At 46.1% G+C, this 24,321-nt stretch overlaps 2 protein-coding genes and 1 non-coding gene across 3 annotated transcripts in view; 2 read left to right on the forward strand and 1 right to left on the reverse strand.

The window, feature by feature from the left end:
* The window catches only part of LOC105092958 (two pore calcium channel protein 1-like), a 33,600-nt gene extending 19,535 nt beyond the window's left edge, over positions 1–14,065 (forward strand). The window contains exons 10-19 of the mRNA XM_031441233.2: positions 2,090–2,234; positions 2,780–2,965; positions 3,915–3,979; positions 4,758–4,845; positions 5,808–5,877; positions 8,762–8,981; positions 9,087–9,177; positions 11,234–11,347; positions 11,574–11,689; positions 12,590–14,065. Of these exons, the coding sequence (XP_031297093.2) occupies positions 2,090–2,234; positions 2,780–2,965; positions 3,915–3,979; positions 4,758–4,845; positions 5,808–5,877; positions 8,762–8,981; positions 9,087–9,177; positions 11,234–11,347; positions 11,574–11,689; positions 12,590–12,735 (1,241 nt within the window). The 3' untranslated portion in view covers positions 12,736–14,065. The remainder of the gene's footprint in view (positions 1–2,089; positions 2,235–2,779; positions 2,966–3,914; positions 3,980–4,757; positions 4,846–5,807; positions 5,878–8,761; positions 8,982–9,086; positions 9,178–11,233; positions 11,348–11,573; positions 11,690–12,589) is intronic.
* LOC116149581 (U6 spliceosomal RNA) lies at positions 10,726–10,830 on the forward strand. Its single transcript, XR_004133201.1, has one exon. It is a non-coding gene; the product is annotated as a U6 spliceosomal RNA (small nuclear RNA).
* A 2,050-nt stretch (positions 14,066–16,115) lies between the features above and the next one.
* BUB1 (BUB1 mitotic checkpoint serine/threonine kinase) overlaps positions 16,116–24,321 on the reverse strand; it is a 35,333-nt gene continuing 27,127 nt past the window's right edge. Inside the window, exons 18-25 of the mRNA XM_031441232.2 lie at positions 22,955–23,190; positions 21,670–21,813; positions 18,409–18,524; positions 17,945–18,106; positions 17,613–17,770; positions 17,340–17,514; positions 16,702–16,808; positions 16,116–16,327 (exon numbers count right to left, since the gene is read on the reverse strand). Of these exons, the coding sequence (XP_031297092.1) occupies positions 16,132–16,327; positions 16,702–16,808; positions 17,340–17,514; positions 17,613–17,770; positions 17,945–18,106; positions 18,409–18,524; positions 21,670–21,813; positions 22,955–23,190 (1,294 nt within the window). The 3' untranslated portion in view covers positions 16,116–16,131. The remainder of the gene's footprint in view (positions 16,328–16,701; positions 16,809–17,339; positions 17,515–17,612; positions 17,771–17,944; positions 18,107–18,408; positions 18,525–21,669; positions 21,814–22,954; positions 23,191–24,321) is intronic.

Here is a 24,321-nt window from a genome sequence, read left to right on the forward strand (position 1 = left end):
AACTTGCAAATGTGGAAAGAAAAGAGCTGACTCGAATTATTATTAACAGAGGATACGGATCAAGTGATGGATCTACACCGAGGCTTGGCAGACTACGTTCCACAGGCTACATATGGCGCACTGCCTGCGCTTCTGAATAAAATTTTACTGGAACACAGCCAGGCGCATCCACTTGTGTATTGTTTATGGCGGCTTTCGTGCTATGACAGCAGAACTGAGTGGTTGAAACAGAGACCGCACAGCCCACAAACCCTAACGTATTCACTCTCTGGCCCTTTACAGAAGAAAGTTTGCTGACTCTTGATCTCCACCATAAAGTATCAGATGGGGGACAGATTCCTTCTTGACACAAAATTACCATGGTTTTGATTCTCTTTGTCCTTTCTTGTTCTACAGAATCTTCTGGATTTAATGATGTGAGCCCAGGGAGACTGATGGGTTCCCTGCTGGTTGAGGTTATTTAATGGCTGAGGTTTTGGCTGGGTTCCTGTTGGTAGGTCACTCCAAACCTTGCTTGTGGTTGTCATGGCAGCATCTCCCTACCTCTCCGATGGAGGGGCTCACGTGGCCAAGGTCCCTGGATCCAAGTTATCACATCACGTAATTCTCCGAGGCCATGCTTCAGTTCATGCCTTCAGCTACTAAGATATGTGCGTGCATTGTGCTCCTAACTGTAAAGACACAGGGACTAAGCTCTCCTGGGATATCTAAGAGCGTCTTTCATCCAACTGGATGGACTCATGCACTCTCTTATTCTTAGGACTATATGGCTCCTGGGGAAGTAGCAGCGTGACTGTCCCATGTCACTGAAGGGTTTTGTCAAATTCAGGCTCTTCACTCAGATGAGGCCACACATCTGATGGGCTGAGGCTTTCTGTTTGCCTGAGTGTCTGTTGATGGCAGTTCCCCATCATTCTTCTTGCATAAACCACACTGTGGTGGCACCTGTAGAACCAGGATTCGCTGTTTACTTCTGAAAACTTGAAATGGAGGCCAGCCTCCTGCCAGCCCTCTAAGTGAGAAGCATTCTAGGATTTAAAACCTCCATCCCAGTCTTGAACAGCTGTGTCAGCTCTACATGATCTGAAATTTATTTCAGCACTTTTCTTTTTCTTTCTTTCTCTCTCTTTCTTTCTCTCTCTCTCTCTTTCTTTCTCTTCCTTCCTTCCTTCCTTATTAGGTTTAGTTATTTATTTTTTGGAGGAGGCCCTGGGGATTGAACCCAGGACCTTGTGCCTGCTAAGCATGCACTCTGCCACTTGAGCTATGCCTTCCCCCCTTCAGCACTTTTCTTTAAAGTTTGCAAAGCATTCAACTTGGTTTTCAAAGAAGCAGCAGCACTCTATGTACAATCTGACTTCATCTGCTGATGTGATGTTTCTTTAAGTTATAGGTAACAGGAAGTTAATGCACAAACGGGTTTGAGAACCAGCTCAGTTGACTCGTGGTCAACATCTGACCTACCTGGTCGGGGAGAAGTGCTTGGGGCGGTGGAGGGTAGCCTGGGCGCTCAGCAAGTCCAGAGAGCATCGACCCAGCAGCTGGGTGGGTCCAGGCTGGTCAGGAAAGTGCCCACTGCACTTTGGCCTGAGGTGATGGGCCAACCTGTTGTGGAGGCTCTGGGTTTGAGTGAGTCCCTGAGAAGAGGTGGAGAGGGAGGGTGGGCAGAGAAGAGGGTAGGAGTTCAACGGGAAGGGTATGGATTATACCTGCTTTGGAGGCTTCGTGAGGAGGAAGGGGAGGGGGGTTGAGGCTGGGAAGGTAGGTCAGGCACACATGGAAAGCAGTGATGGCCTGAGTGAGGAGAAAAGCAGGGTGGAAGGCAGGGAGTGAGGCGGTGGCATCTGTGAACTAGCAAAGTCACATGCTTGGGCTGGCTGTCTTGGGCGGGCTGAGGGTCTGAGTCAGGATGGGTGGGAGGCTGTGCCACTCCTTGGCCCCTTGGTCTTGGGCCTCCACCCTTTAAGGCTTCAGCTCTTCACCTGTGAAATGCAGATCCGAGAGTCTGTGCTGAGTTGGCTTCACCCTTTGGACCTTATTGTCACAGTGGCCATGTATTAAGGGGTCACTTTTTTTTTTTTTACTGCAGACAAAGTGAACTTTCTACGCCTGCCTGACCTCCTCAACATCCAGGTGATCACCATCAATGTCAAGAGACACCCACTGGAAGCCTGGATGCCTCGGGTATACCAGTCGTCTGCAAGCCTCTTGGTCCAGAAGGTGGTTCGGCACAGGCAAGTGAGACCGGGCCAGTTTTCCCTCAAATTGCTTTAAAAATAGAAGACTCTGTTGATGCTGTCTGGGTTGAATGTGCTTCGTCATTGAAGCTGTAAATCAGCCACCTGCTTGCTGCTTTTGGTTTCTCAGGGAGGCATGGAGGGAGTTGTGGACATGCTGTGTTTTAACTTCAGCCAAAGGACAGGCGTCTAGATTCTGCTTCCTTCTTTGATATTTCCTGGTGCTCAGGGGCCGCAGACTGGACGTGCTTCCAGATCCAGGGAAGCTGACCACTCTCTGAATTCAGGAAGTTCCAGCCCCATCAGAGTCACTAGGAAGTGGATATCAAATATGGCCCTTTGACGCTGTAAAGTATGTGGGAAGAAGACACGAGTTAGAGTTGCTGGAATGGTCGTCAAGGATGCCAGTGTTAAGTCCATCTTTTATTCCCAAGTAGATGTGCTCCAGAAAGAGTCATTTATCTTGATTGGAGAACCTATGTTTGATCAGTCTAACTGACACGCGTCCTGATTGGATCTCTTCTTTTTTTCCCTCCTGCCAGGGTTTTTGTCTGGGCTTATGATGTCATCATCCTAATAAATGCCATATTCATTGCTCTGGATGAGAAAAACCCCTTCATTTCCTATGCGGAATGGCTTTTCCTTTCTCTCTACATCATTGAGATCCTCCTGAAACTGTACACGTATGAGCCCAGAGCGTATTTTGGAAGGAAGCAGTTCTGGAACTGGTGAGTCCGTGTGTTCTGAGGAGGGGGCTGTGGGAGAAGAGAGGGGCCTCCTGCCATGGTCTGGGGAATAAAGTTGGAGTTTTACAAGCTCCATCTGCCTAGTTTTGAGGCATCTTATGATGAAATCTTGGGGGCAGGGGAACAGCTGGCTCAGTCACAACTGTTACTTATGTAGTTTGAATGATTCTAAAATTAGAATTGCAGATGATGGCATCTTGGATTTGGAGAGGACCTTCGAATATCACACCCAGTGAGACAGTTTCTTCCATAGCTCCCCGGCCCACTCCCTGGTCTTTTATCAGAAAACTTGGCCTGTGTGGTTGGACAAGCTCTTCCCTGGGCTAGGTGTGTCTCCTGTGACCTCCTGTGACCCAGTCTGTGTACCTCCTGGTCTCAAACCATTGCTTACATGCCGCAGACCATCTCAGGTGCCACTGCCAGGCACCGCGGGACACTGGCCTGGTGCATAGCTTGGCAGGGTTGGATCTTTGTGGTCACTGCTCTCAGTGCCAAGAAACTCACTACGTGTGGCCCAATGGGACCTGGCCGGTGTTGTCTGTCACTGTGGCACCATTGTTGGAAAGAAGTGATGAACCTTTTAGTTGAAAAGTTTACGATGCAATTAGTAAAATTAATGCCAAGAAAGATTATACGTCGTGTTCTGAAAAAGTACCAAAGTATTCTTGCAAGTAGATAGTTATTGGAAGACAGAGTGATACCAGTTACCTGATTCATACAAATCTCCCTGGAGATGGTTCATTGGAACAGCCAGTAAACGATCAGAGTGTTTGTATCTGCTGTCCTAAAAATCATGGCTGGATCAGTTGGGTGGCTGGATCGTTGCTTCGCATCAGATAATTGAATTCAGAGTTTTCTCGGGATCCATCGTGCCCTGAGCTTGACGGCCCTTCCCCTTGATTCCTCGGTGACGCTGCCTCTGCATTTTTAGGTTTGATACGCTGATCATCATTGCAGCCCTGGTGGCCACTGTGGCCAACACCACCATCCAGTCAGGTCAGTGCCACTGACTCTCAGCTTCCCTGCCTCCCGGGATTGTGCGTTCAGTCAGTAGTCTTTGTAGAATATCCATGGTGCGCCACTAAGGTGTTTGGGGCGAGGCAGTGGGGACACAAGAGAAGTAGTCAGAGTGTCCCTTGTTCTGGAGAAGGATGGTTGCTTTGTTTGTGTTTAACTGTATGTTAGAGACTTCACTTGTAGGTGTCTGCCAGCCCTAAGACTCACCTGGTCATCCCTCCAAAACTGCCCTTGGTGTCAGGGCTCATCCTTGACCCTCTGCCTGTGTTGGCCCCCGCCCAGCGTCCAGCTGTAGCACCAGCCTCTGTCCACCACCCGCTTCTTTCTACCCTCCCCTGGCTCCCCAGCATGTCCCACTGCTGACACACACGCTCCTTCCTGTAGACGGCAGGGACTGCTTAGAGATACAGCACCTTCTTAATGTGGCTGTGAAATGAATGCTGGGGAGGAAGGGCTTGTTGAAATGTGTTCTTCTGTAGAACGGGATGCACAGTCACTGATGATGGTCTGAAGTCTGCTTCCACACTCGTGATTTGTAGCTCTAGGGGCTGGAGGGGACGCTCAGCGTGGCTTTGCTTCGCTGGGGGGCTGAGTGACTCGAGGCAGTACTCCCTCATTGCTCAGGGCCATCGCCCTGTTCTTGAGGTGACGCCCATCTTTTCCCAGGACCCACAGAGTCTCAGACCTCAATGAGTAAAAGGGTCAAGCCAGAGGTGCTCAGAAAACGCAACGTTACATGATTGTGTTCTTTTTCCAGCAAGAAAATACAACAGTCAGCAGATACTGGATATTGTCTTGATTTTGAGAATACTCCGGCTCTTAAGGGTCATTGTCAGCATTCAGAGGTAAAGGTGAAGCCACGAGAAATGGCTGTACCTGGGTGGTCCCCCACCTTGGGCGGGACAGAAACCACCCTGCGGTGGTGGAACTATAAACACACTCAGCTGTGAACCCAGGATGTCACTTGTTTAGAGGATCTGGGTTCTCTGGGGGCAGTGAGGAGGGGAAGGGAGCCCGTGAAGATGGGGAAGAGCACCCACATGGCCATTCCGCATGAAAGGGATTCTGTCGGTCACTTTTATCCCTGTGACCTGCTCCCTCAGCTGTGTGTGCAGCCTAGTGACTGGGCAGTGGTCGTGATGGCAGCTGAGTGTGCTCACCATTGTCTTGTTAAATCCCCTTAACAGCCCTTGATGCAGGGGCTTTTACGATCCGCTAGTTCACAGGTGATGATAGTAAAGCTCAGAGAGGTTAAGCATTTCCCCCAGTGGTGCACAGCTCGAAAGAGGCAGAACTTGAGTGCCAACTGCAGGAATCTGATCCCCAAACCTGGGAAAACCTACCCTAGTTTGGAGAGGCCAGGTTCCTTTCAGAGTGAGTGGGGGTGCCTCCATCTGAGGACTGTCCTGATCTTCTGCAAAATGTATAGTTTTCAACCTACGTCACAGATCAGCCTTAAAACAGGCTGGAGGTTTGATGAAGGACAAGGTGTGGGGAGAAACGCAGGTGAGGCGAGATGGTTTTCAACCTCCACACCCACCTGTGTCTTACTTGTGAAACTCTGTGATTATCTTTCGTACGTTTTTAAAAAACTGTCTTGCTTTGTTTTGCTTCAGGAGAAACTACAAGTTAACTCCCTCCTCAGCTCTTTAGATGGACTGGTTCTGATAAAATTGTAAAGGCAAATTCCTGACAGCATTTAAAGAGCAGACCCAGGGCTGGGGGCGGGGCACTAAACCAAGCCTGCCCGCGCGGGGTCAGTGTTCCATCGTCCTTTTGCCTTGTGTCGGAAACTGTTTTATCCCAGGTTCCGGGTTATCGTGACCACCTTGATTAACATCGGCCCCACGATGCTGACTTTTGGCGGACTTGTCTTGGTGAGTGGCTGCTCTGTTTCTGTTCTAAGTGAAGTAAGGGGTCAGATGTTCACGCTCAGCAACTCTCAGTAAACCTTAAAGTGAGGGAAGGAAAGGGAGATTAAGTCAATGAGATTCACTGGTTTCTAGTAGCCATTTTTAGAAATATCAAGAGTCTAGAAACGCTGGGCGCATAGCAGTCCAGCTACACTGGCTGCTGGAATAAACACCACGACGTCAGTGGGTTAACCCGTTAGAGTTTCTTTCTCACCCATGGTCCAGGTAGGTATTCCGGGCCACCAGGTGGTTCTCAGGGATGTAGGCTCCTTCCAGCTTGTGGCTGTGCCTGCTCGACCCCCCCCCCCACTACCCCTGGCCTTGGATCCTTCTTTGTTCTGCTCACAAAGAAAGCCCACCTTCTCCCCGAGGTCCCCAGTGGTAAGACTGTAGCCATGCACGGCTGCAAGGAGGCTGGAGCCTCCTGCCCAGGAGTGAGTCCACGCTCTGGACCAGGAGGCTCAGACTGTGGTGGGCACTCTGATTTGGGGTACCCATTTTTCTGTTCTGTCATAATGGTAAAAAGTTCAATTAGCGCCAAAGAATGAAAAGTGGACTTCACGCAGGTCACCCATTCCCAGCCCCCATGTGCCTCTCTCCCAGAGGCAGCCATTATTAAGAGTGTCACCTGATGCTTCCTAAACATTTCCATGTGTACAAGGATGTCACACCCATGCGTGTGCATATCCAGTTTATTGCTGTGTCAAATGGGATCATTGGTATCAAATGTTGAGCAACTTTCTTCTCTCCGATATCTTTGTCCCGTGTCCTGGGGGACATATGCACCCGTGTGAGTTCTCCTATGACGAAGAATGTCCCTCTCACATACTACGATATATAAAATAGATAAACAACAAGGTCCTACTGTACAGCACAGGGAACTATATTCAATTTCTTGTAATAACCTATGGTGGAAAAGAATCCAAAAAGAAAAAATATATGTGTTTGTGTATGTACACCTGAAACTAGCATTATAAATCAACTACACTTCAATAAAAATTAAAAAAAATAAAAGAAAGAAATGAGGGGTCAAGAAAATAAACAAACAAAAAGAGAAGTGTCCCACTGAGGGAAGACTCCAGACATGGCTGACCAGCCCCTTCACTGACAGACCACTGGAGCTTCACCTCTGTGCCATCACAGATGAGGGGTGAGGACCATTCTTGAACTTGTCCTGGTTTCTGTGCATGTGTCTGTTGGGTAATTCCTAGGAGTGGAACTGCTGGGTCAGAAGGTAAATGTGTTCAAACTTTGGGTCAATGTTGGCAAATTGCCTTCCAAAACATGTACTCCTTGGATGTTCTAAATGCCACCGTGTGACAGCGTCTGTTTCTCTGTACCCCTCTCAGCTGGGTTTGGTAAACATTTCCATATCCTCCAATAGGATGGGTGAGAAGACAGCCCTGTGTGATTTCGACATGCGTTTCTTTAGTTACTCATGAGGCTGAGTGTCTTTTCTATTCTCTTGTGGCCACTTATGCTTATTTTTTTTAAATAAGCAGCCTATTCATATTGTTGGTCCATTTTTCTATTAGTTTTATTTTTTATATGATTTGAGAGAGGTTTTGCTGATGAAGGAAAGAGGTCCTTGGTAAGTTGTATACAGAGTGATTATTTTTCCTCATCCATCATTTGTTTTTTTTTGTTCTTCCTAAGTAAAGGCTTTCTGTTATTTTTTGTCTGTATAAAAGTTTACGTTAATTGTATGGTCATACTTGTGGATCTTTCACTTTATAGTTTCTGGTTTTTTTTTTTTTTAACATTTTTTATTGATTTATAATCATTTTACAATGTTGTGTCAAATTCCAGTGTTTAGCACAATTTTTCAGTTTTTCATGGACATATACACACTCATTGTCACATTTTTTTCTCTGTGAGTTATCAGAACATTTTGTGTATATTTCCCTGTGCTATACAGTGTAGTCTATTCTACAGTTTTGAAATCCCAGTCTATCCCTTCCCACCCTCCACCCCCCTGGTAACCACAAGTCTGTATTCTCTGTCTGTGAGTCTATTTCTGTCCTTTATTTACGCTTTGTTTTTGTTCGTTTGTTTGTTTTTATTTTTGTTTTTTAGATTCCACATATAAGCGATCTCATATGGTATTTTTCTTTCTCTTTCTGGCTTACTTCACTTAGAATGACATTCTCCAGGAGCATCCATGTTGCTGCCAATGGCATTATGTTGTTGGTTTTTATGGCTGAGTAGTATTCCATTGTATAAATATACCACATCTTCTTTATCCAGTCACCGGTTGATGGACATTTAGGCTGTTTCCATGTTTTGGCTATTGTAAATAGTGCTGCTATGAACATTGGGGTGCAGGTGTCATCCTGAAGTAGATTTCCTTCTGGACACAAGCCCAGGAGTGGGATTCCTGGGTCATACGGTAGTTTCTGGTTTTATGTTGTGCTTATAAGAGTTTTTTCTACTCGATGTTTTTCTAGCTCCTTTATAGTTTGGTTTTTACATTTAACCCTTTGGTACCTTTGGAATTTATTTTGTTATAAAAAACAAAGTAAAGATCCAGCTTTATTATTTTTTCCCTGGGGGACTAACTATTATTTATTGAGTATTTAACCCACGAACTTGCTAGCAGCTTCATTTTGACTTTGTAAAAGACCATGGAAGAGGTCATGGTGTGGTCCAGCTGGCCATGTCCCCTTTCCCTCTCTCTTCATGCTGCTGGTGGAACTCTTGGCTGGGCAGGGGGCACCGTCCCTGGAACGAGGAGGGTGGCAGCCCTCTCTTCTGGCCCTCGGTGCAGGGCCCGGTGTCCGCATCCTCCTCCTCTCCTGCACGCTCCTCGCCCCATATGCCCACCGGTGACCGGTGCCGCCCATCCTAGGTGGTCTACTACGTGTTTGCCATCATCGGGATGGAAGCGTTCCACGGCAGAGTCCACTTCTTTGGCCCCAACTCCACCAGTCCGGATGCCCTGACGTGTGGGAACTCAGCCTTGAGAGACTCAGCATTTGCCCGAGGCAAGTACTGCAGGAACAACTTCAACGACCTGGGCTCCTCGCTCATCCTGCTGGTGGAGCTCACGGTGGTCAACCAGTGGCACAATATCCTTTCCGCAGAGGCGGGCTGGGGGCCGGGGAGGTGCCAAGGGTGACTCCCAGGAGGATTAGGTCTCGGCTCCTCCACAGTTTGGTTCCTCAGCTTCATACTCCTCGCTAACGGCTTTGCCCTCGTGACTCACCAGGTGGCAAAGCTGTATTTCATCGGGTTCCACATCGTGGTCGTCATCCTCATTGTTAAGTGAGTTTACTCCCTGGTCTCCCCTCTCAGTGCCTTAGCTGCCTGCACCTCCCCCCTCCCCAGTTCTACCCTCAGGTACCGCGTGGGCGGGTCCCAGCTCCCCCCACTGGATGCTAAGGTGCCAGAAGGGAGGTGTTTTACTTGGCTCAGATTTGTGTTCAACAGTCTCAGCCAGCCGTGCCCGTCGGCACACGGTCCACATCTCAGAGCCTCAGAAGTTGTTTGGGTCTGAAGGACTCAGGGGGTCCTGGCCAGTAGTCTCCCTACCCTTCCCCACTGGGACTGAACCACTGTTAGAACATCCCTGTGAATTGCTGTCCACCCTCTGCTGAAATCCGTCCAACTCCTGGGACTCTTTAGAATCTATAAGAGTCAGTTCCCTTGTCGTCGAGCTCTGGTCCTCCCCTGTCTCAGCACAGGTAGAGTGGAAGTGTGCCGCTGGTTAATCCTCGTCATGGGTTCCAGGCCTGCCCTGACCCCTCTTCCCATGGGGAGCTCAGTCACTGTTTGAAAGCTGCTGGGACATCTCATCACTCCCAAGGGCTTTCCCTCCAGCTTACGAGTCTGATTCTGGCTCCCTGGTTCTACCGGAGAGGCTTTCTGGCTGTCATTCTCCTCTCAGAGCCCGGGGCCCGCAGCTCCTGGGGTGACAGCCAAGCCCCATGCCTTCCTTGTTACATCAGGGCTGCCTTGGCCGCCATCCTGCTGACTGTGGCTCAAGAACGTCCAGGCGGAGGGCGGGGAGGAGTGGAAACTGCGTGGTGCTGCTCAGACCCGCTTGTCCCACACGGTCTGAATGGAATACGTAGTAGGAACGAGGGAGAGAAATGCCTCCCCGAGTGGCTCCTAGAGAAGTTTCCAGAGAGCTGGAAGGGCAGGTTGAGGCAGCGTGAAAGGCTGTAGGGTTTTTCTGCTGCCTTCCTCCCCAAAGCACGTGGGTGTGGCGACAGCCCTGGGCTCCATCAGCATCAGGTTAACAGTCAGAAACGGTGAAGGGACTGGGATCCCACCTGCTCGCAAGCCAACAGGTTAGTCTGCCTGTATGTCACATTTGTATAGTGACAGGAGGCGTGGCGCCTCGGGTCAGACTCAGAGAAAGTTTGTCACTCGTTGCGGGAGCTGCAGCCAGAGCGATGCTTGTATCAGGTTCCTGAGCCCTAATCCCCACTGAGCAATGAGGAGGGCCAGCCGGGCTGGGCTGCACTGCAGGAGGGGAACTCCAAAATGAGGAAACTGATCGGTGGAGCTGGGGTTGGGGGGGAACCTCCCATCCTCCCCTCTGGAGAGAAAGAGAAAGAGAAAGACCTTATTTTCAGCCCCGAATGTAAGCAGATCTTTATTTTGTGAGCTACGCGGGACGGCGTCTGGGGAGGAGGCAGCACTAAGCTTTACTAGCCTGGAGCATCTCTGGAGGCTGACATCCCTAAATTGGCTCTTGGTGCCTTTGCTCAGAGGACCCGGACTGTGCAGAAACATGAAACGTTCACGGAGAATTGTCTACCAACACATGTTTGGTCTAAGCTTCCCCTTTAAATAAACTTTATTTTTGTGCTCACTCTGGCAGCATGTATACTAAAACTGGAATGGCACAGAAGATTAGCATGGCCCCTGCGCAAGGATAACATGCAAATTCATGCAATGTTGCATTATTTTTGCAGCTTAGAGGTAGGGGATTAAGAGGCACAAACTTTATGTATAAAATAAGCTACAGGATATATTGTACAACACGGGGAATATAGCCAATTTTATTAATACCTCTAAATGGAGTCTAAAACCTTTAAACTCTAAAGGTTTAAATTTTTAGACCCTTAAAAACTGTGATTAAAAAAATTAACTATATTTTCTTCTTAATAGTCACTGCTTAAGTAGGATATAGAGGAAGAATAATTTTCCAGATGAAAGAAAGTTGTGCCCAATTCTTGAGAGACATTTTTGTTGTTTCTTCTCCATGTTGCATTTTCTTTGCAAAGATGGGCCTTTTAATTTGGGCTCAAACACTCTCCGGAGCCAGGATTCCCCGTCACCTGGACTACGACTGACTCCACCTCTTTCTCAGTATTTTCATAGCGTTCATCTTGGAGGCGTTTTTTGTGGCATATTCGTTAGAAAAAAGTGAAGTAGAAACTGCCATTGAGAAGAAGATTCAAGAGCTTGGAGTGGGGGTCCAAGAGTGAGTAGCATTTCCTGACATCCCGCATGGACTTTGTGGAATGTTCCCGGCGGGTCCTGACCACGTTTAATCACTGAGGCCTTGTGGCAGCCAGCCTGGTCCTGGGTGCCAGTTCTCAGGGACCCTCACCAGCTACATGGGTGACAATGGGGCTGTGGCTGGGGGAACAGAGAGGGACTCATTGGAGGGACCTGGATGTGTTCATGCCGTCTCTTCCTCCCCAAAGGGAAAAAGTGCAGGATGGGAGGCTCATTGAGAACATGGATGCCAAGGACAGTGGCTTCATTGAAGATAACAAAAAGGAGGACTTGAAAGGACTGTACTTCAGAATTGCATCTAAAAGTAAGTCTTAAGCCAATGCGGAACTTCCTCCAATCCATCTTCCTCACTCACAGCAGCCAGTGAGATGTTTCCATAATGCAAATCTGACCTTCAGGGGCTTTCAGTGGCTCAAGGGTAAAGACAAGGGCCCCTGCCATGGCCTCTGGGGCCCACATGCTTGGTTCCCCTCAATATCTCAGCCTCTCTTCCTGCCCCCAGGACCCCCCCTGCCTCTGCCCTTCAGCCCTGCTGGCCTTTACTTCCTTGGCTCCCCTGCTCCATCCTGCCACAGGGCCTTTGCACAGGCTTCCTGTGGTCTCACCTCGCCTGCATCATTAAGGCCCCTTCTCCTGCAGGCCTCTGCTTAAGCAGCACTTCCTCAGGGAAGCCCCCAGGTGCTCCTGTGCAGCCCCCTACCTCTCCTCCTTTTGCACGTCACCTGCACATTCATCCTTAGGTGACTGGTCGCCATCCGTCTTCCCTGCAGACTTAAAGCTCCACATGTGCAGGGCTGTGTCTCTTTTCTCTCTCCATTGTATCCCCAGGGCCTCACAATGTGCCTGGGACATGGGGTCCCTTAACAACTCATTGTTTGGTCACTTTATTAATTCTGAGTGAATTAACGATTGCGGAAACCCAAACCCATCTGAGTCTCAGTTTGAGCTCTGGCGGGGCCGCCCTACTGCACACTTAGACCTTGGAGCACAGCGGAGTTCACAGGGGGAGGGGTGTGAGCGCGCTGCCCCAGAGGCGGCCGCCCTCCTCCATCCTTCCAGGAGGACCTTCTCCTTGGTCTCCAGAGCCTGCCGTGGCTGGGGTGCTCAGAGGCCTTCCTTCAGGGAAGCCTAGCTCTGCAGGGCTGGATGCGCCCCTCTGACCGCAACATGCAGGTCCCACGTGGCTCATTCTCCTTCCTCCCAGAGTACAGGACTGTGGACGCCTTGCTGCAGCAGATGTTTGAGTCTGAAATTGCTCCAGAGGAAGAAGGCCCTTCCTTGGAGGAGATTCTGAACTTCTCTCCTGCTGACATATACCCCAAGAATCCCAGTTTTGAAAACAGTGCCTGATCCAGGGCCTGCCAGGTCCCACGTGTCCGCAGCTGGAAGCCAAGATAAACTGTCGCTGCTGTTTGCATCCACTGCCTAGAGATCACTCTTCCAGCCCAGGCTCCCTTCTGTGTTCTGATAAACCTGTGAATCGGCCTCCCCTGTCCTGAGCGGCCGGCCCCCTGTGTCCCCTGGGGTCATTTCTAGGGCTGATAGTAGAAGGAGAGGAAAATCTGTGTGGAGGCTGCGGGGGGCATTTACACACATGTATGTACTTGGGGACGTCCTCTCAATGGGATATAAAAGCTTTATTTTTATATGATATTTTGCTATTTTATTAAATGAAGACTGCATTAGTCTTACCTGAGTGAATTTTGAATACTTAAATATACTGAAGGGATATGTTCCATCCAGTACAGTAGCTTTTAGATGCAGTGTTCATTCAAAATGAAGAAAAATATGAATGTAAAGATAAAGTTCTGTCACAGTTGCTTCTTTTTCAGGGGAGGCTTTCAAAGTTTAATTAAGTTACAATTATAGCAAGATGTTGAGCAAGTTGCTCTCTGAGGTCTCCTTCCCCAGCTGGAGACCTCTCGGCACAGTGACCTACTTCTTCCAGAAGATTAAAGGGATTTATTTTATTTATTTAAAACATTTTAAGTTGTGGTAAAATACAAAACATAAAATGTACCATTATAACCATTTCTAAGTGTAGTTTTAAGTGGATCCACATTGTTGTGCAACAGACAAAAAAAACCCCAAACCAACCCACTTGCTTGAAGTGCTTAAAGTGACTTGTTTGGACTGAGCCTTCCTCTGGGGACAAGGCTGCAGCCAGGAAATCAGATTAATTTGATGTCACGGGAGCCCTTGGCATAGCCTGGGCACCAGGTGGGCAGACTGAGGTTGCTGGTGTGGATGGCGGAGGGTGTCTCGGCTGTGATATAAGCTGAAGATTCAGGAACAGCAGATGGGCTGGCGGGGACACAGGACATGTCAACAGGGCTGGAAGCAAGGCCAGGAGTCTCCTTGCTCAAGAGCAAAGGCACCCACGGCTGCCTTTCATGGACACACATTTAGGTCTTTGTTTAGTAAGACAGCACCCTTATCTTCTTTAGTCTAGTTTCCTTTGAAAACAGACATTTTCAAGAGGGGGAAAAAAAATCCCACAAATCTGGCTTTATCAGTGCTCAGCTGTTTTGACATTTTAATTAAGAGTAAATTTAACGTTGGTTTGTTGGATGAGGTCTGTTTCCAGATCATTTTCAACTGCCTTCTAATTTGTGTGTGTAATCAATTGTATAGGTTATACATTCTTTATTTTCAAAATAAAAACCTACTTGGAATCTCATTCTATTAATTTATCCTGCAGACACATTTGTATCTGCACTCATTTTTTTTTAGCAATAAAGTTGTGAAACTAATTGTCTCTAAATAGAGGAATGGGTAAATGAATTATGGTACATTCATACAGGGGAGTGGCACATAGCTGGACCAACACAGATGGAACGTGGGGCGAAAACACTGTCAAGTAGTGTTACAGTTTACGTTTGTAAAAAGAAATGGATGGATACTTCTTCAACGTAATTGAAAAAGCCTACCTCAGGCTAGTTAGTGGATAAACGTGGGAAGAGCGCCCCCTAGAGCAGGAGATGAGATGTGCAGCATCGCCCCTGACGGCCCGCCTCTCATGGTCCTGGGCACAGGCAAGAGAAAAATCAGGCGCAAAAAATTGGCAAAGACATGAAACAAGCAGCATTTTCATAGTGATGGTTATTTACTTGGAAACTTCTACAGAACCAACTGAAAAGCTTTTTACAGAAATTAATAGGCATCATATATTCAAAGTACCAGCTAGAAAAAAAAAATGAAAAACTGACATCTGATTTAAAATAACAACCAAAAGTTTAGTCCTAAGTATTTAAATCAGTACTAATATAAAAACATTAGAAGACATTTTTCTTCTTATTTCTCAATTGAAGATAGCATTTTGAGACACAAAAGTAAAAAAAGTCTTAAAAACTTCATAAATCAGAGTACAAAACAAAATTAAAAAAAAAAATTCTTCCTGGCGACAGAAATCTTAAAAGTCAAGAGATAGATGACAAATTGGGACAATTTGTGCCACAAATACAAAGGGGTCCTACAAGTTAACCTGAAAAAGAGCAATCCAAGCCAAAAGTGGACAAAGAAGAGCGTTCACAGATAAAGAAAAAACATAGCTTTTGAACATACAAATATATTTGACCTAATGAATGCAAGTGAAGACCATAAGGAAACACCTCTTTGTCACCTGTCGAAGAGGCAAGGGTCAAAGAGCCTGACCTGTCCTGTGAGCAGATGTGGGCGGAACAGACTTCAACACCTGCGGGCACAGCCCTCCTGGGGCAACTTGGACTGTCGATACAAAATTTTACATGCAGTCCACCTTTGACCCAGCAATTTCACCTCTAGGATTTTACACGACAGACTATGACTTTCTACCACATAACCAAATATCACACAGCCATTAAGAAGAACGAAACCATTCGACATGTGCTTACACTCTCCACTGTACAGTAAGTGAAAAAAGGCAGAATTGTGCTAGTTGTGTCAAAACATTATATAAATAGATATATGCATGGAATAATTTTTGGAAAGATACACAGAAGTAGGCCGAGGTCGCCTCTGGAATGGGGACCTGGTGGCTGGGAACGAGGGTGGGGGGAGGCGGCGATCACTGTGTCTTCTTGGAGTGGGTGTCCCGCCACCTTTGTTTCCATCATAGTGCTAAGGAAGGGGGCGGGGGGTAAGGTCAGCTCAGGTTATAGGCCCTTCTGGCCTTAAAAGTCAATAAACGCTAAGTTGGCTTCTTTAATTTTAGAGCCAATTAATGGTTTACAGGGCTTAGATAACTATTTTCAAGATCTGAGCTTTCGAGTGTACTTTGAAAAAACGAAGAGGCTTAATTAAGATTTATACCTGCAATACTTCCCGTGGGTAGCAATGAAGAAGAGGTACCATAAAGGACAGGCAAATTTTATTCATAAAAACTTAAAGTCTGCTGGATATATCTGGGGAATTTTTGTGTATTTTATACAAATATAAACTCTCCAATTTGGGGAAAAAAAACTGCCTTGGCTTTTTTCTTTTTCGGCTTAGAGTGAACAAACAGGTCAGTGATGTTAGAGAACGTCCACATCCAGATTACCCTCACGAAGGCCTGTATCCCAAGAGCGGCCCAGTCAGTCAGCCTGATGCACAGGGACTTAACGCGTTGCGTATTTTATTGAAATATTTGTAACAACTATGTCACATGGATATACTTTGTGGACTTAATTTTTAAGAAACATTCACATGAACAGTAAGTGTGGAAACACCAGGGCTCAGAGCCGGCAGGCAGCGTCTGCAAAGTGACTTTCAGGGAGGGTCCACATTTTATTTTCGAGAACGCTTGTATTCTAAGAGCAGCACAATTAGCCTGTTACGTAGGGTCTTAATCTTGTTTGCATAGTGTTCTTGAAGTACTTTCTTCAGCTTTTGCCTTAACAAATCCAAAGATGGAAAATGATGACAGTCTGGTATATTCAACATTATGTGGAAAAATTCACTCCACATATCCAGATGAGGAAGCCTGGAGGGACAAAGCAGAAAGGAAGAATGAAATGCAGCCTTCAGCATGCAGGGACCCCACTCTTAAGCCTCTGACTTCACTGTACCTAAACACAACTTAATGCATTAAGAATGGAAATGTTGACTCTATTATAAATAAGAGAAATTAAAGATCCAATTAAATATCTACACACACCTCGTTCCACACAAGTTACAGATGGAGACACAGAGGTACTTAGCTTGCTCGCTGCACCTGGGGCCCAGGACTCTGCTATTTTATCACATGTCCCAGGGCCTGAGTTTCCACGCGGGGGCAAAGAGCCATCTTCCACCAGGTGGAGCCCAACATTCTACTATATTTGTTCTTTTCACTGTAGCGCTGATGCTAATACCCACCTTCTAAACAGACCTTCAGGCCTCCAGATGCCCCCTTCATGTCTCACTTTCATGTAAGTGCCAAAAAGCATGCAGTACACTGTTGCGGCAACTCCAAAGTAATCGATCTATAAAGAAAACACGGGTATTGGTGACCAAGATAGTAATTTACATGAGTATATTATGCTGTCTAACTTGTGCAGCAGATACAAGAAATCACAGCAAATAAATAAGCAGAGGATTCCATTCCTAAAGAACTGTAGAAGCTGTGTGCCAGCCCTCTCACTGCCATGCCCCATGAATGCTTCTAGGCTTTGCTGGAGGCTTCCATGGACAGCAGATCACCCACCGCCTCCTGAGGCAGCGTCTTGGGAAGCTCTGTTTTTCTTGAGCTCCTGTGTCCTTCAGGTTGTCACACGGAGGCAAACACATCAATCCGCTAGGAAGTCCTCCCAGCTCCTTCCCGGGGGGCGGGCTGCATTCTCTCACTGCACCTCAACCCTCCTGTGGTGTGACGTGTTTGTAACTGACAACTCTGGAGCTTGGTCTAAATCCAAGGACAGAAGAAGACTAGGCCAGCTCAGACTAACTAGGGGCCCAAACTCATTCTGCAAATACAGTGAGCGAAACGTTTTCAGGTCTCTCACTTTAGTCTCTACCTGGTAGTTCCAGGGCTTGTTACTGATCATCTCAATACACTGAAACCCAGATGTTTCACACTTTCCCGTAAATGCAGTTCCTTTTGGAAAGAGCTTCATGTCTATGCTCTGACCCAGGTCAATCAGTGCCAAGCCAGCAGATAGATCATCATCTTCACCGTCTTGTTCCAAAAATCTACATCAAACACAAACAAGGGTCAGGCTGCGTGAGCACAGACAGTGAGAGACGGCCGGGGAAACGGTAAGGGAACCCGTTGCAAACGCACCACTTGCCTGTTTCCGAGAATGAAGTTGTCTGGCTTGATGTCTCCGTGGATGATCTCGCAGCCGTGGATCTGTTCAATCATGGAGAGCATTCTGATAGCGAAAGAGAGGACTAGGGCTTGTGGCATTGCCTTCTCGGGGGTATTTTTATAGAGGTTGACAGCATTCTAGAAACAGTGGAAAGTGGAGTCCTGAGTTGGCTGCATAGGATTAATGGAAGTTTAAGTCAAGCGCTTTGCCCACCCTGCTACTCCAATAAAAGCTCCAATTAGAAAAAGGTATATCAAGGCACAAGCCAAAAATGTGCTTCAGATTCACGTCCTCAAAGTGAACACACTTACTAAGAGTGTCCCGTAGCTGTAGAGCTCGCCGACCAACACGCTGCCGTTCTGGAACAGGTGGGCAGAGTAGAATTTGATGAACATGTGCCGCGCACTTGGCTTCAGTCTCTCCATCAGCTGGGTCCCCACGTAGAACTCCCAGGGGCTGGCGGGCTTCTGGACCTGCAAATCAGGCATGTGACATTCATACCCAGCTCACATTCTGGAAAATGACGGCAAGAAAGCAACTTCAGTCCAATCAAGGACGTGGGGTGGGAGGTGCTGACAAGCCAGGAACGGCCGCCACAGTGTGGGACTTGCTGCAGGGTGACTTAAGTGGCGAGGCGCTTCTGAATCTTCTTTGTGGGATAGTTTTGTTTCTTAAGTGCTGACATTAGACCTAAATGAAACCATCATCTTAAAAAAAAAAAAGGCTGGCAAACTCAAGTTCTAAAATTCATTTCTATATTGTACAGATCATCTACCTTCAAAATAAATTTCTGTTTATTTTTGCTGTCGTTCACATCCCCGTGGGTAACTTCATAGACTTGGGCGAAGGCCCCTTCTCCCAGCAGGTGATCAACATAGACCAGCAAAGAACCTGAGAAGACAGAAATGTCAAAATGAAGAGAAGGCTCAAAGCACTAAAGATTTTCCAAAATGAAGTGTTTGTACATTTTTCTTGGTGCTTGAATTGCTTTAATAAATAAAAATGGATATTGCTCCCTTAGGAAATATTTTTCCAGTCTTACACAAAAGTTAAGAAAATACCTGCCATAAAATAGCCCCTTTTTCTATTTCTTTTATTTATTTAATTCAAGTATAGTTGATGTACAGCATTACATAGGTCATGGGTGGTCAGTACAGTGGTTCACAATCTTTATAGGTTCTGCTCCACTTACAGTTATTGTGAAACACGGGCTGCGCTCCCCATGCTGTGCAATACATCCTTGTAGCTTACTTTATAGCCAGTCGTTTGTTCCTCTTACTCCCCTCCCACGTTCCCTCTACCCACTGGGAACCACTAGTTTGTTCTCTGTGTCTGTGAGTCTGTCTTCTTTATTATATTCACTAGTTTGCTGTACTTTTTAGGTTCCACATATAAGTGATATCAGACAGCGAAGGAGCCCTGTTTTAAAGGGAGGTGACGGAGGAGCAGGAGCAGCACCGCGGGCCCGGCTGTCCCTTCGCAGCAGGACCTCGGGCGGCCGTCCTCTCTTCACCAGGGGCCTCAGATTCAAAGGGGTCATCCCTGTGCTGCCGACTTGGTGGTACGGCTGTGATGTCAGAAGGAGCACAAGCAGTCTCTGCGAAGTACTGAAGGAGCTCTAACATGCTGCTGGGAAGTCCGAGCGTTTTACATCAGAGTAGAAAGGGCAGGGTATAATTGTACCAGTATTTCTAATGGAGAATTTAAAAAATTTATGCAATAAACCTTCTATTTTAGAATATTTTTTGATTTATAGAAAAGTTGCAAAGATAGAGTTTCTGCATGTCTTGCACCCAGTTTCCCCTGCTGTTAACTTTTACACGACCACGGTACTCTTGTAACAAATGAGAACCAACACTGGAACGTTGCTGCTAACTAAACTCCACACTTCATTCCGATTTCACTAATTTTCCCCTAATGTTCTAGGACACATTCATCAAGCCTCTTCAGCTGCTACTAGGCTGTGACAGTTTCTAGCTTTTTGTTTCACTGGTCAGGTAAGTTGCAGAATGCCCCTCAAACTGCATTTGTTTTGATATTTTTCAGTAATGCTGGGGTTGCTGGTTTGGGGAGAAAGACCACAGAGGTAAAGTTGTAAGAGATGGTCAGTTTTTTAAAAAAAGAATCACATGTTTAAAATCAAGTATAAAAAAGGAGCTTCCTGGTTTCTAGCAGCATATAAGGAGTTTGGAAGTTATCACTCTACCCTCATGGTAAGAAAAAGCTAAACGAACTAAAAATCAACAACTGTCCTTAGATCTGTTAGAGAACTGAGGTCACAGGGAAACCGTTGCCCCCAAACTGAGGGGACAGACAGGAAAATACACAGAATAGCAGCTTGCCGGGGCAGAGGCCCACGAGCAGACAGCACCACTGAAGCCACTGCCGGGGGCACAGGGAGTGGAGGGGGGCTGTTACAACAGGAAGAACCAATGTCTCAGACCTCACTTAAGAACAAGCCTCTAGGGAAACCCAAGGACAAGAGGGGAGATAGAAATAAGGACACAAAGGGGAATTTTAGCCTTTGATACCTACAGCCAACAGCAAATAGTAAACACAGCCTAATCCCAAACCAGATATGCATAAACCTTACACTAAGGGCCTATTCATCTTAGTTCCTTTCACCCAGAATATGATCTCTGGCTTCTATTAAAAACTACAAGTCATACTAAGAGACAAAACACACAGCTTGAAGAGACAGAGCAAGTATCAGAACCAGACACACATAGGGAAAAGATTTTGTAATTATAAGACCAGGAATCAAAAAAAAATTACGATTAATATGCTAAGGGCTATGACGAAAAAAGTAGACAATATGCAGGAAGAGATGGGCAACGAAAGCAGGCAAATACAAACTCTGAGAAGGAGTCAAAAGGAAAGGCTAGAAATAAAGAAGGATCATAACACACATGGAGAGTCTTTGCTGGGCTCATGAGCAGGCTGTACGTGGCTGGGAAGGAATCTGAGCCTGACAACACGCAACAGAAACTTCCCAAACTGAAGTGCAGAGAGAAAAATAAAATGAAAAACATGAAAACTCAGATCAGAAAAGTGTAGGAAAAGGACTAGATGAAGATAAAGTCTTTTATTTTTCTTATTCTTAGTTGATCTAACAGATAACTGTTCAACATAATAGCAACAACGTGTTTGCTAAGTACAGCCTGTGGGTGAGTGACATGAGCGACAGGGGTGCCGTGAGGGAGAGGAGGGAGGCACTGGTGGCATCCTGTGGCAAGGGGCTCTGCTGCTGTGAGGTGGGACAGTGCTGCTGGGAGGTGGGCACGGATTACTCGTAAATGTACACTGCAAACTCTAGGGCAGCCACCAAAAAAAAAAGAAAAAAAGAAGTATAATTGATGCCCTAAGAGAAGAGAGAAAATGGAATTCTATAAGTAATTAAGAGCAGAGAAGGCAGAAGGAGACTGAAAGACAAAAAAGGAAACGAAGAACAAGGGCAATGAGTCGAAAATAGGAACAAACACAGTAGATACTAATCCAACCATCACATGAGATAAAAATACAAGACCCGATTACACGCCGTCTACAAGAAACACACCTTAAATACAAAGACACAGATAAATTAAAAGTAAAGGCGTGGAGACAGATACACCATGCTAACGTTAATCAACGGGAAGCTGGAGCAGTTGTATTAATTTCAGACACAGGAGACTTAAAAGTAAGGAAAGTTATCAGGGGTAAAGAAAGGCATTACATAATGATACAGGGGTCAGTTCTCCAAGAAGACGTAACAGTTCTCAATGGGTCTGAGTCTAAGAACAGAGCATCAAAATAGCGAGGCAAAAATGGACAGACTCACAAGAAGATTTGCCTTTTAAAAGTTATAGTCCCAACAGCAATCAGAACCCCAGTCATGGCTTAACAGACTGTTCTTAATACTACAGATAAACTCTTTTATTGGAAGTAGGAGTAGGGGTGGAGGGGTGGGGTGGGGCCAGGAGGAGAAACACACACCAGTTATCATCACCTTTCCATGATGAGAAAAGACTTGAAGTTTTATTACCCATATGGTTCTTACCCAATTGAAACTCAGTCTTGGGCTTGATGGCTGGAAGTCTACAATGCCATTCATAAGTATTTGGATAGGAAGTCACTGGTTTAGGAAGCCCAGACAGAAGTTTGAGAATCAACTCCTCATCCCAAGGATCCTCAATAGTGAAGTCTTAAAGGAACAAGAACAAAAAAGAAAATGAATTCAGTACCCAAGAATTTTACCAAATGAATTACAGATAAAGCAAGTAGAGACATTTCATTAAATGAGCTTTCAAAAGCCTTATCTTTAAAGAGCATTGATTCAAATAATAAACCACCATTTTCAGAAGTCAAATAGTCCACTATTTGTCATTTAAGATCTACAGATGTGATCAATATTCAGTTGTGCAAAGGAAATCAACACCAAGGGCATCTGTCCTAGATCCTGCCTTTAACACAATTATGGGCACATGTCTTAAAGGCAGACTTGGAGATGAGTTACTCCAACCTGCTCAGATATATACTTTTTAAAGTGATTTTCCGCTTCTATTCATAAAGCACGTTGCCTTCTAACACTTAGATTGCCTATGTTCAGTCTGTATGTATGAGATGTACTTTGGGTCCACAAAGACACACAGAGAAACCATTTCTAAAGGGAAGAAAAGTTTCCTTCCAATTTAGAATGCTATAAAAAATTGTCAGTGGCAGTTAATCAAAGATGAATCCAACCTGATGAACACCTACTTAGTGCTAAGCAGACGTGGGGCACTGCTCTCAGCATGTGCTGTTTAGTAACTCACCCGTCCTCAGAACAGGCTCTTAGCAGTACCATCATCGCCGCCCCTTTATAGAAATGAGGGCCACAGAGAATTGAAATAATCGTGGTCAAGATCACAGGGCAGCCTAAGAAGGGGACCCAGGATTAGAATCCAGCTAGTCTGTCTCCAGTCTGTCTGAACCACTATGCAAGACCATTTCGGCGTAACCTTGGGGGCGGGGCTGGGGTCCTTTAATCCTGAGCCTCTTTACTTTTCTGTAAAATGGGGATAACAGGATTAGATAAAATGCCTGGCACATAGTGGGCCCTCCAGTTCCAATTCCCTCCAACAGTAGATATTTTGATTCCTTTTAAAATTAAAACAAATTAAATCAGTCCTTCGCGTATGCTACTGCTGTGCTGCCTCGTGATATGGCACACAAGTCTTGTCTAAATTTGTGTCCTACTCAGCGACATTCCAGTCCCTGCTCTTTGAGCTCCTTTCATGGGGTAGCTTGAACCAGGCTACTGTCCTCATCCTGGGGAGCAATTAAGATTGAGCATCTGTTCATACTTGGAACATCGATATTCCTGAGTGGACCGGTCTGCATCTGTCCCGCCTGGGGCCTCACGCTGGTGTCTGATGGGCCCTCTGCAGTGACAAAGTCAGGGTCTGTGAGTTTACAAGCCTCGAGGCCCCGCTCTGCCTCGCTGGTCAGCACGGCTGCAGAAGGCTGGCCCAGGCGGAGCAGGGATACCGAAGGAAGCTCTGTGGGGAACGCTGGTTCCAGGCTTTTCTCTTGAACTGGACTGCATGTGTTAAAGGGACAGAGAAGAGGAAACAAAACACAAGTGATTAGAAGCCTATTGGGTTTGGTCACATAAAAGTCCCACAAAACAGTTTCCTTTTTATTCTAGAAATGACATTTCAAAGCTGCTTCAAAAAGAGTTGGTTAAAACATTTTCTTCAGACAAACAAATATATGCAAATACACAACTAGTACAATATGAATAGAAATCAAATAAAAAACATGGTAAAATGTTAGATAAACAGATGAGGTGATACACTGGATATTCTTTAGGGGCAAATGTTGGGAGGAATGGGTTTATTCCCCAAGCTGTCTCCTAAGCATCACTACTGTACTCGAGACTGAATGTTTACCTTTATTCCCAAAACAGCTTGTTTCATAAGACTGAGACAAACAGAAAATGTCAGCCATAATCCAATATCCTAACCACAGTACATTTACACACACACACGCACGTGCATGCGCACACCTGACGCTCATCATTCATGGATTCCATATTTGTGAATTTACCTACATGCAAACATTCATTTTTAATCTTCAAACCAACACGCATGGTGTTTTTGCCATGCAACTTCATGTTACATTTTTACTTCTTGCCACAGGCATTTTTCTTACTGTGAATTTTTAAAAAAATAAACAAATTTTGGAATAATTTTAGATCTAAGAAGCTGCTGCAAAGATAATAGAGAATTTCCATATACTCCTTGCCCAATTTCCTCTAATGTTACCATCTCACATTATAGTGGCTCTTCCATCAAAATCAGTAAGCCAACATTTGTTATATTACTATGAACTAACCTCCAGACCTTGTTTGATTTCACCAGTTTTTCCACAAGGCCCCGTGTTTGCTCCAGGATCTGGTGGTGGACACCATGTTGCATTTAGCTGTCAGCCTCCTTACTTTCCTCTCCCCTGACAATTTCTTAGTCTTTCCTAGTTTCCCAAGACTCTGCCAGTTTCAAGGAGTGCTGGCCAGCTATTTTGTAGACTGCCCCTCAGTCTGGGTTTCTCTCCTATTTCTCTCATGACTAGACTGTGAGTGCTGGTTTGGGGAGAGCAGCACAGAGGTGAGATGGCATCTCCTGCACAGCGTCACCACGAGCCACCACTGGTGATGCTGACCCCGACCACC

This window comes from Camelus dromedarius, chromosome 33, assembly GCF_036321535.1.
Source record: "Camelus dromedarius isolate mCamDro1 chromosome 33, mCamDro1.pat, whole genome shotgun sequence".
Lineage (NCBI taxonomy): Eukaryota > Metazoa > Chordata > Mammalia > Artiodactyla > Camelidae > Camelus > Camelus dromedarius.